Source organism: Kogia breviceps, chromosome 12, assembly GCF_026419965.1.
Source record: "Kogia breviceps isolate mKogBre1 chromosome 12, mKogBre1 haplotype 1, whole genome shotgun sequence".
In the NCBI taxonomy this organism is placed as follows: Eukaryota; Metazoa; Chordata; class Mammalia; order Artiodactyla; family Physeteridae; genus Kogia; species Kogia breviceps.
In genome coordinates this window covers 97,220,966-97,232,158 of record NC_081321.1, presented here as the reverse complement: position 1 = coordinate 97,232,158, position 11,193 = coordinate 97,220,966, and the positions used below count along the sequence as shown (strand labels likewise).

Here is an 11,193-nt window from a genome sequence, read left to right as displayed (position 1 = left end):
TCCTCTCTAATGAGGGGAGGGCAGTAAGTCAGAAGCTAGCCAGAAATACACACGCAGAGAGGAGTGTGGGAGTCCTGAATGAGGAGCTCAGTAAAGAGGTGATTTAAATCACGTATATAGGACAGTTCTTTTGGTCTTTGTTTACATTTGGCCAATTATCTCTTTTCTTTTTTCACAGCTGAGGGCTCCCAGGACCCTCCCCAACATGCATGTGCAGCATTTTGCTCAGATGGATCCCACTGCAGAGGCCTCCTAGCTGGGTGTATGTCCACACATACTATGGGGTGGCATCTGCTCCCTTTCTGTCCCCCAAGGACCCTTCCTGCGCATGTGCAGACAGGGAAGTTTTTACTGACCTCAGGAGTGGGCGCCTTATCTCTTTACCTTAGCAGAGCTCAGCTTCTGCCACTAGCTTTGTCCTTAGAGTGCCTGGGTGAGAACAAAGCTTCAATTTTACTCCACTTGACAAACCCCAGCTGTGCAGCCCAGCAGCCCATCTATCTCCTACCTCAGGTCTACCTAGATCTTTCTCATTCTGAGGTGTGGAGTGAGCGTGTGTGTGTGTGTGTGTGTGTGTGTGTGTGTGTGTGTGTCCTGGGATCCTTAGAAGAGGCTGGCAGGGAATGAAAGAGGAGCAGGGGGGTAAAGGGGTGTAGTTAGAGATGAGGTCAGAATTAGACTCTCTCTGACCCAGCCTCGCACCCCCAATTTCCAATCCTCCTTTTGTCACTAACCACCTGTCTTTGAGCCCTTGTCTACTCATGTGTAAACTGAGGATAATAATAGCACCTACTCATAACAGCGTTGCCGTGAGGAATTAGACTATCGTCTGAAAAATATCCAGGGCTTTGTTCAATGGGACAAATATTAATTGGATGCTTATTTTGTGCCTGGCACCGTGTCTGGTTTGTAGGAAACATAAAAGAGAGGGCAGTGCTGGGAAAATCAGATACAAGAAAGAATGTGGAAGCGTTTCAAGCACTTTTCCCATGCTAGGTTGAATATTACATTGCATTGAGTTGTTTACTTAATAAGTATGTTTGAGGGCTCATTGTGGTGCGGTGTCGTGTTTTATTTTTTCCTGCGGAGGTTTACGTAAGCGTGTGGATCTGTCGGCGCACAGCCGACAGTTTCAGAGGAGGGACGGAATCGCTAACAACGGAACCTTTCTTCCGGCCCGGCTGTGCCTAGGCCCGCCCGGCAGGAAATGCGTCAAGGACCGCGCGGCGCTGCGCCGCCGCAGTCGGGCCTCGGTCGCCCTGGTAACGCTCGTGGGGCCGGTTCCTCAGCATGAACGTCCGGGTCGCGCGGGTTGCGTGGGCCTGGGGCCGGGGCGTGAGCTGCCGCCGCGGCGCCTCGAGCCTCCCGGTGCCTCCCCCGGGCGCGGTGGACGTGGAGAAGCTGCTGCGAGATGCGACAGCGGCGGAGGAAGGGCCCCGGGAGGCCTCGGTGCGGCGGTTGCCGGGCCAGTGCTCGGTGCTGCTCTTCCCCGGCCAGGGCAGCCAGATGGTGGGCATGGGCCGCGGTCTGCTCCGCTACCCGCGCGTCCGCGAGCTCTACGCCGCCGCCCGCCGCGTGCTGGGCTACGACTTGCTGGAGCTGAGCCTGCATGGGCCTCAGGAGGCCCTGGACCGCACCGTGCACTGCCAGCCCGCCGTCTTCGTGGCTTCGCTGGCCGCCGTCGAGAAATTGCATCACCTGCAGCCCGCGGTGAGGCCCGAGGCCCGGTGGCAGGCCGGGGAGAATGGGCTGTGCCCGAGCTCTCCCAGCTAGGTCGCGGTCCAGCCGAAGCTCCAGCCTGCCAGGCCGGCGTGCTCCAACGGCATATCTGTTTGGCAGATCCTCACTGAGTTCCTACCCGTGCCGGGCTCTGTTGTAGGCCCAGGGGATACAGCCTACAACAAACAAAACAAGGATCCGTACGCTTGGGGAGCTTGCATGTTAGGGCAAGGAGATAGATAATAGAGAATAAATATGCTATGTAAATTGCGTAGTGTGTTAAAGATAAGTGTTTCAGAAAGAAGAATAGAGCAGGGAAAGGGGCCAGGGAGTGGAGGGCCGGGTTGAGATTTTAAATGATCCTTAATCATTTAATTAATTACTAAATGATTTTAGAAGGATTAAGCTTCACCCTGAAAGGAAGGATCATTGAGAAGGTGATATCTGAAAGTCTCAGTTCACTTGAAGTTGTGAAATGATTGCTATTAATATTTATTATCACACAGTAAATGTTAAGCTCGTACTTTACCCCATTTCATCCTCACAACAACCTTGTGAGGTAAGTACTGTTACTTTGTGGGTAAGGAAGGAAGACTCAGAGATATTAAAGGAATTAGTTTAAGTGGTCATGTCGAGTCATGATAATAACATTCATCCAGTGCCTGTCCCGGGCCAGGTCTGTGCTGAGCGATTTAGGGGTGTTATCTCCATGTAATTCTCTCAGCAGCCCTGTGAGGTCGGTCCTGCTGCTCTCCCCACTTCACAGATGAGATAACTGAGGCGCAGACGTTAGGGAACTCTCCCAGGCTAAAAGTCAAATCCAGAGGTGACTCTGAAGGTCATGCTGTTAACTTCTGTACTTAGCATCCTTTGTCTCCATCAGCCTGAGAGGCAGCACCAGGACAGAAGCAAGAGAATCCAGAGCCCTGGGTTGGCATCACAGCTCAACCAAGGAGTCCGCCAGTAGACTTTAACTTGCCTTGCCAGTTGAAGTTCCTCATCAGTAAAGGGCTGGATCAGTGATAGTCAAGGCCACTTCTGTGTGTTGTCTTCTAGCTGGAGCACCAGGCCAGCAGAACCTGGCTCACTGAACTGCTGAACCCCTGTCAGCTTGCAAGTGCAGATGCCCGGACTGAACTCGCCTGAGAACTTCGCCTCATGTTCTTCTGCATGTGTCACTGCAGGTTATTGAAAACTGTGTTGCTGCTGCTGGATTCAGTGTGGGAGAATTTGCAGCCCTAGTGTTTGCTGGAGCCATGGAATTTTGTGAAGGTACATAGGAAGAGGTTTGGTTTTTTCGTTTTTTTAAAAAATATTTATTTGTTTGGCTACATCGAGTCTTAGTTGTGGCATGGGGGATCTTTCATTGTGGAGCACGGGCTCCAGAGCACATGGGCTTAGTTACCCTGTGGCATGTGGGATCTTAGTTCCGTGACCAGGGATCGAACCCACGTCCCTGCATTGAGAGGCGGATTCTTAACCATTGGAACACCAGGGAAGTCCCAAGGTTTGGTTTTATGCATGGGGTATTGTCTTGCTTGGCTTACTGAGGACAAGGGGCACTGCCAAAAATAATTCTGGACCTACTCAGGGGTAATAGAGAAGGGAGCCATGGGTGGGGGTGATAATGGGACCTGAGGACCAGACTTCACCTTGATTCCCTTTTAAGCTTGAAGGGTTCATCAGGGAATTTCTTTCTTCTTGTAGTCTTGTGAAATTTTCTTGCTTTAGTGTCTCCCACTACTTATGTGCATTCTTAGTCCACTCATGTACCTCCAGTGCCTGTCATGTGGTAGATCACCAATAGATTCTCATTAAGTGAAAAAGAATAAATCAGTGTTTGATCTTGAGCCATATCAGTTCCACTTCTTAAGATTTTTGTGTATAAACAGGTAAACATTTTTGCTTATAGTTAAATACAAAGGACTTGAATAGACATTTCTCCAAAGAAGATATACGAAGGACCAATAAGCACATGAAAAGATGTGCAACATTACCAATCATTAGGGAAATGCAAATCAAAACCACAGTGGGGCACTACTTCATACCCACTGGGATGGCTTTAATTTAAAAAACAAAAGGGGAAAATAATAAGTGTTGACAAGGATGTAGGAACCTCACACATTGTTGGTGAAATGTAAAGTGGTACAGCCATTGCGGAAAACAATTTGGTGGTTCCTCAAGTTAAGCATAGAATTACCATGTGACCCAATAGTTCTACTCACAGGTCTATACCTAAGAAATGAAAACATATGTACGCACAGAAAAACTTGTACACAGATGTTTATAATAGCATTATTCATAAGAGCCAAAAGGTGGAAATGATCCAAATGTCCATAATCAGATGAATGGATAAACAAATTGTGGTAGATCCATCCAGTGGAATATTATTCAGCCATAAAAAGAAATGAAATACTTATGTTGCAGTGTGGATGAACATCCAAAACATGCTAAGTGAAAGAAGCCAGACACAAAAATCACATATTTTTATATGAAATGTCCAGAATACATAAATCCAGAGAGACAACAGATTAGAGGTTACCGGGGATGGAGGGAAGGAGAAATGAGGTGTTTTATGGGCTGATGGAAAGTTTTAAACTAGAGCTGGTGGTTGTACAACACGAACACAACAAATACCACTGAATTATACACTTGAAACTGGTTATATTTTATGTGACATTCACCTCATTGTTTTCTGAAACAGCATTATAGGAAGGAAGCATTATCAAGGAAGTGGAAAAAAATTTTCATATTCCCACATCCTAGTAAAACTATTCTATACAAATACAGTTTTATGTATATGTAATTTGCAGGATTATTGACATTCTGTGTTTTTTTCACTTGACAATTTGCATAGTTATTTAATGCCTGCCTGGGAGGGTTGCCACGTTCCCGTGGGTTCTCTCCTGCCTGCTAACACAGGCTTTTAATGTATTTGCTCCACAGCTCTGCTTGTGTAAGGGCTAAAAGTCCAGTACAGACATATACGGTGCCGGGTGAATGAAGGTGTGTTAGAGAGAAGGGGTGCAGGGTTTGTTCCTCAGACTTTGTTGTCCCATCAAACCCTGGATTAGTCCCTTAACCACTCCTTGGTCTGGTCATCTCCCTCCCCAGCAGGGAGCAGGCCCCGGACCAGGAATGATAGCTGTCCAGTAATTGCAGTCCATTCTTTTTTGTTTTGTTTTTAAATTTTATTGAAGTATAGTTGATTTACAATGTTGTGCTAATTTCTGCTCTACAGCAAAGTGATTCAGTTATACATGTGTATTCTTTTTCATATTCTTTTCCATTATGGTTTATCACAGGATATTGGATATATATCCCTGTGCTATACAGTAGGACCTTGTTGTTTATCCATCCTGTATATAATAGTTTGCACGTGCTAATCCCGAACTCCCAATCCTTCCCTCCCCCACGTTCCCTCCCCCTTGGCAGCCACGAGTCTGTTCTCTATATTTCAGTCTGTTTGTGCTTCGTAGATATGTTCATTTGTGTCGTATTTTAGGTTCCACATGTAAGTGATACGTGGTATTTGTCTTTCTCTTTCTAACTTCACTTAGTATGATCATCTCTAGGTCCAGCCGTGTTGCTGCAAATGGCATTATTTCATTCTTTTTTAGACTAATATTTCATCATATATATGTACCACGTCATCTTTATCCATCTGTCAGTGGACACGGAGGTTGTACCAGGGACAGCACCCTGCCTTTTAACGATGGTGGTACCATATATGTATGGTTCAGATACGTAGAACTGCAGCTTGTAGACTGGTGATGGATACCAATATCAATGTCTCCAGCACACTGTGTGGAATTTGTGCTTTGTTTTTTGGGTCTGGGCTTCTCGTCTCCATTACGTGCCTTGATTTTTCCAAATGCACTTCTCTCTGGGTAGGTTTGTATGCAGTGAAAATCCGAGCTGAGGCCATGCAGGAAGCCTCGGAAGCTGTCCCCAGTGGGATGTTGTCCGTCCTCGGCCAGCCTCAGTCCAAGTTCACCTTTGCCTGTCTGGAAGCCCAGGAGCACTGCAAGACTTTGGGCATAGAGAACCCCGTGTGCGAGGTGTCCAACTACCTCTTTCCTGACTGCAGGGTGATCTCAGGACACCTGGAGGTTGGTGTTCACGGGAGCAACCGTCCTAGACCCCAGTCCAGTACAGAAGGTTGGAATTATTCCACACCTGGGAGTGCACAGAGCATAACAGGTGCTGTGCCCAGCCCTGGTCCTTGGGAGGCATCTGGGGGCCAGGGGTGTGTGTGGTGGAGCAAGCACTGCAGAGAGAGGCAGGAGGCTGGGGTACTGTCTCCGCTCCACCACGTACAGACCTTGGGCAAATTCCCAGCCCACGTGGAAAGTAAAGGGGCTGGAGCAGATGATCTCCAGGGCCTTCCTGTGACACATTCTGGGCTTCTCACAGCCTCTGATCCAGTTGCTTCTTTAGAGAGAGAAGCTGGTTCCTGCGGGTTACTCTGCCCTGCTCTACTTTCTCTTAGGTGTCTGTTTTTGCACGCTTTCCTTCTGTCCGTCCTTCCGCTCACTGCTGCCCCAGACATCCTTTCTCGGGCAGCTCCTCTGTGGCAAGCGCTGAGGACACACGGACGCATCAGCCGGGGTTCCTGCCGTCAAGGGAAGGCTGGCTGTGAACGGATGACTCCAGGTTTCGGGGCACAGTAAGGGTCAGGCTGACTGCCAGGGTGCCAGGAGGCGGTGCCTGGAGGATGGGGTTGCCAAGAGCAGGGGCATCCCAGGCAGACAGGAGCGCCCGACGGAAGGGGCAGTTCTGTACCGTGTGCCTGGCTCGGGAGCGTCGAGTGCAGACTGGATGGTGCTTCCCCGTCTTGCCTCCGGTCCTCCGTCTGGCTCTGTGCTCTGTGGACGGGAACTCTACACCGGGAAGCGGAGGCAGAGAGCCAAGTGCTTAGTGGTGGTGGAGGCAGGGTGAGAGCTCCCGTCCACGTCCCTCTGAAGTCCAGGTTTCCTCCACTTGACCAGGCTGGTTCATCTCCCTGTTAAGGCCTTGCCGGTACGCAGGTGTCCTTACGTATCTCCTCTGAATCAGTGAGAGCCTCTGGGGCAGTTCTGAGATGACGGGAAGACCAGCTACGGTGGCCCCAAGCGAATCACGGAACTGGTTGCTTATTCCCATTAATAGCCTTGGAAGGAAGCCCGTAAGTGGGCCAGGAGGGGCCCCCCAGTCAAGGCAGGAGTCTCCCTCCCGGGCTCCCAGACAGTTGGGCATCCAGTGCAGGTGGCGATTCCTGGGATTCCCAGGTTTGGCCTTTGGTGCTGTTGGACGTGCTACAGGAAAGAGCTCAGGTGTGGGCAGGGTCCCCTGAGCAGGTGAGTCCCTTTCCAACAGTGGGTGTGAAAAAACTCCTTGCCCTTTGCTAGACCCATGCCTGGCCTGAGAGCCAGCCACAGGAGCCTCGGGACCCTGAGGCTGTGTCCTTGACTCCTGTGGCCCTGACCTGGGACTTGAGTGGGATGAATCCGGAGACTTCCCCCGGAACGCGCTTGGAGGCCGTGGCAGCGGTGCGGAAGTGCCACTGAGCAGCTGTCTCCGTAGATGCCGGTGATCAGAAGTGTCCGGGCGTGGCGGGAAGGGCTTGGGCTGTGAAGTCCAAGAGTGTCCCGTTCAGAGAGGCGCTGGGGGCGCGTCCCTCGGTGAGGCGGGGGCGGGTGGGGCGTGGAATTGGGTGTGAAGCACCAGGTCAGTCAGCTCAGCCTAGACCCCTCCGGGCTTCCCACACGCATGGTTCACCCTCCATGACAGTTCGCTGGGCTGGGCTCGGCTCCACTTGGATTTCGCCCCAAGGCTCCGGCGGCCGAGCAGCCTCGGTGTGAACAGATGGACTCACTCACGGCGGAGGGAGGTGGCGCGTGATGAGCCTGGGACTGAACTGGCCGCGCCTGGGCAGCGGGCTAAACTCCTGCGGGGCGGGGCCCACAGAGACGGGCGGGCGGGCGCCATCCAACCCAAAATAGTAATCCCTCCTGCCTTTCGGGGGCACAAGTAGCCAGCTCCCCTGCTGTATTTTGGGTTTTGTTTTGTTTTTTTGTTTGTTTTGCCGTGCCGCACAGCTTGCAGGATCTCGGTTCCTCAGTCAGGGATTGAACCCGGGCCACCGTAGTGAAAGCCTGGAATCCTAACCACTCGGCCACCAGGGAACTCCAGAGCCTGCAGTATTTTTTCCAGGGGACATGGATGGGCTTGGTAACAAGTTAATAATTGCTACCCTTCTATAGGGTTTGCATACCAAGCATAGCTCTTCATAGCCCTCTGAGATAACTATTGTTGTTATCACCATTTTACAGGTGAGGAAACTAAGGCACTGACAGGTAAAGTAAAAGTGCCCAAGGTCATGCAGCTGCCATGACTTAAGCTTGAGTCTTCTGGAGCAGCTGGCCCAGCTTCTGAGCAGGCCGTGGATGGTGTCAGGTTGGAGGGACGTGGCAGACGGTTTAGTGCATAGGAAGGCCTTTGGTGGATCCCAGTGAAGGGCTGTCAGGGTGGTAGGCCTTGGGCTGTGTCCTGAGGGCACAGGGTCTCTGAATATATCCTATTTTAAAGATGTTTGCACGTGGTTCTAAGTTTGGGCCTGTTAGTCCCAGAGGCCCCTTTTAATCAAGCTCTTGTCTTCTCTAGAGAACCCCACATGAGGGGTTTCAGACCTTGGATTGTAAAATGAGGCTTGGAATCTTGTGAATTTTCATCTTGAAGGTTATGGAGTAACAAGAAAACAGGCTTAAAAAAATAATGAAGAGGACTTCCCTGGTGGCGCAGTGGTTGGGAGTCCGCCTGCCGATGCAGGGGACGCGGGTTCGTGCCCCGGCCCGGGAGGATCCCACATGCCACGGAGCGGCTGGGCCCGTGAGCCATGGCCGCTGAGCCTGTGCGTCCGGAGCCTGTGCTCCGCAATGGGAGAGGCCACAACAGTGAGAGGCCCGCATACCGCAAAAAAAAAAAAAAAAAAAAAATACGAAGAGTAGCAGAATTCTAATTGAAAACTAACACTTACTAGATACTACTGCTTTTTCGTTCATCAGATACCTCCTATTTGATCACTTCCCAGCAACTTTATGAAGTAGGTGAAATTGTGCTCATTTTATGGATGGAGTAAAAGAAGTTCAAAGAGGTTGCCTGGGGCCACCGGGCTAGTGAGGGCTTCTGGGACACTGACTTTGCAACTGTGCAGGATGAAATAACATGTGCTGGTGTGTAGAGATAAGCATATCCTATACGTAGGACTGTGATGACATCAGCCAGTGGTGACTGCCTCTCTGTGTGTTTCTTCCCCTAAGATTCGCTTGGCTTAAACCTCCCTTCTTTTGCTTCCAGGCTCTGCAGTTTCTCCAGAAGAATTCCTCCAAGTATCACTTCAGACGCACCAAGATGTTGCCGGTTAGCGGTGGGTTCCATACCAGCCTCATGGAGCCAGCTTTGGAGCCCCTGGCACAAGTTTTAAAGGCAATTGATGTCAAGAAGCCTCTGGTGTCCGTCCACTCAAACGTTAATGGGAACAGATACATGCATCCCAAACACATCCAGAAATTGCTGGTCCAGCAGGTGGTCTCCCCGGTGAAGTGGGAGCAGACGATGCATGCCATCTATGAGAGGAAGAAAGGCACCAAGTTCCCCAAAACTTTTGAAGTAGGACCTGGGAAGCAGCTGGGAAGCATCCTGAAGAGCTGTAACCTGCAGGCCTGGAGGTCCTACAGTCACGTGGAGGTGCAGGAGGCTGACGAGGACCTGGACTAGAACCTGTAGCGGCCTCCAGAGGACCTTGGCGTGGAGGGAGCGTGGCTGAGGAGGCCGAAGGGGCTCCAATGGGCCGAGCCCAGCCAGGCCACCGCCTCCAGGTGATTGGGAGGGATTGTTTGCAGAGTGCTTTGAATGCCACATAAAGAGCACTGAAAATGAGTATTTCTTTACATGACACAGTCCATTTCTCCCCGCTTGAAACACGTTCGAGTGCTGGGGAGCGACGCAGCCGTGACGGTTCTGTGAAGACTGGTGAGTTCCTGCCCTGCCTCTTGGGCAGGCCCCTCCGCCTCTCGGGGGCTCAGGGGCTCCTCTGTGCAAGGGGCTGGAACGACCTGGCTGGCAGGTGTGTTCTGATGACTGGGAAGGCCTGGCCTGCTGCCGTGTGGGTGCTGTGGGCAGGTGGCATGGCCACAAGGCTGACCAGTGCCAGACGGGCTCCTCTGCTGCCCCAGCATCCTCTGGCCACACACGGCCAAAGCCTTAGCTCCTTTGTCACTGAAAGGGCTTTAGGACCCAGTGGGCTTTGGCAGCCATACCGTCCACCCCTTCACTCAACAGTTGGGAGACCCGGGACCCCATCTGTTTACTTACCGCACAGAAAGTATTGAGTGCCTGCTGTATGCCTGGGAGTGAGCGGCCTCTGCCTTGGTAGGGAAGAGGGTCCTTTAGCAAGGAGGGAGTGGTGCAGGGAGGGCGGCTGAGGGCCCTGTTTCCTCCCCCACCCCCAGTCATCCCTTTAGACTGCAATCATGGAGTGCCTGCTGTGTGCCCGGGGCCTGCTTCGGCTCAGGCCCACCCGCAGAGCTTATCCTCAGCTGCTCCACTCCAGGAGCAGGGCGCAGACCCTGCTCCTAATATCGATATTAAATATGAGTAATTCTAAGCTTCTTGGGTGATTTTTTTCATTATTCAGCAATAGTAGGAAAACCATATTGGGAATGAAATCTCTGAGCTTGTCTTTTGGGGGATTTTTAAACATTTTTTTAAAATTAATTTATTTTTTATTTGTGGCTGCATTGGGTCTTTGTTGCCTGCACACGGGCTCTCTCTAGTTGCGGCGAGCGGGGGCCACCCTTTGTTGAGGTGCGCGGGCTTCTCATTGCGGTGGCTTCTCTTGTGGAGCGTGGGCTCTAGGCGCGCGGGCTTCAGTAGTTGTGGTTCACGGGCTTAGTTGCTCCGTGGCATGTGGGATCTTCCCGGACCAGGGCTCGAACCCGTGTCCCCTGCATTGGCAGGTGGATTCTTAACCACTGCGCCACCAGGGAAGCCCTTTTTTGTTGTTGTTGTTGTTGATGTGGACCATTTTTAGTCTTTATTGAACTTGGTACAATATTGCTTGTTTTGCTTTGGTTTTTTGGCCTCGAGGCATGTGGGATCTTAGCTCCCCTACCAGGGATTGAACCTGCACCCCGTGCGTTGGAAGGGGAAGTCTTAACCACTGGACCACCAGGGAAGTCCCCTGAGCTTGTCTTTAAATGGTGCTGTTGTGTAGGCACATGTCAAACCCTGGGGAGGGTTTCTCTTTTTTCATTGAAGTCTCGTTGATTTACAGTGTTGTATCAGTTTCCGGTTTACAGCAAAGTGATTCAAACTCAAACCCCAAACTCCTGAGGGTTTCTCATTTTTAGTTCTGTGTTTCTCAACTGGGGCCCTGTTGGCCTTTGAGCAGAACTGGTCTTCATTGTATGGGACCGTCCCGCGCTTGTGGGC

The 11,193-nt window shown here is 51.2% G+C and overlaps 1 protein-coding gene across 4 annotated transcripts; it reads left to right on the top strand.

Moving 5' to 3' along the window:
• Window positions 1-1,212: 1,212 nt before the first annotated feature.
• Window positions 1,213-10,366, top strand: MCAT (malonyl-CoA-acyl carrier protein transacylase). Of its 4 annotated transcripts, XR_010835957.1 has the most exons (5): window positions 1,216-1,710; window positions 2,904-2,991; window positions 5,614-5,831; window positions 9,058-9,578; window positions 9,661-10,366. XR_010835957.1 is itself a non-coding variant. In XM_059080940.2 (4 exons), exons 1-4 carry the CDS (start codon window positions 1,291-1,293, stop codon window positions 9,475-9,477), a joined length of 1,146 nt encoding a protein of 381 aa, XP_058936923.1. In that variant the 5' UTR covers window positions 1,213-1,290; the 3' UTR covers window positions 9,478-10,366. The 4 variants fall into 4 exon arrangements, 2 of the variants coding, with proteins under 2 accessions (XP_058936923.1, XP_058936924.1); XM_059080940.2 differs by having other exon boundaries at window positions 1,213-1,710; window positions 9,058-10,366; XR_010835958.1 differs by lacking the exon at window positions 5,614-5,831.
• Window positions 10,367-11,193: the final 827 nt, after the last annotated feature.

Bases quoted from the DNA above. Each gene is read 5' to 3' on its own strand.
- MCAT (XM_059080940.2), top strand. From the start codon at position 1,291: ATGAACGTCCGGGTCGCGCGGGTTGCGTGGGCCTGGGGCCGGGGCGTG. The intron at 1,711-2,903 runs GTGAGGCCCGAG...GTGTCACTGCAG, and splicing joins TGCATCACCTGCAGCCCGCG to GTTATTGAAAACTGTGTTGC. The intron at 5,832-9,057 runs GTTGGTGTTCAC...TTTTGCTTCCAG, and splicing joins TGATCTCAGGACACCTGGAG to GCTCTGCAGTTTCTCCAGAA.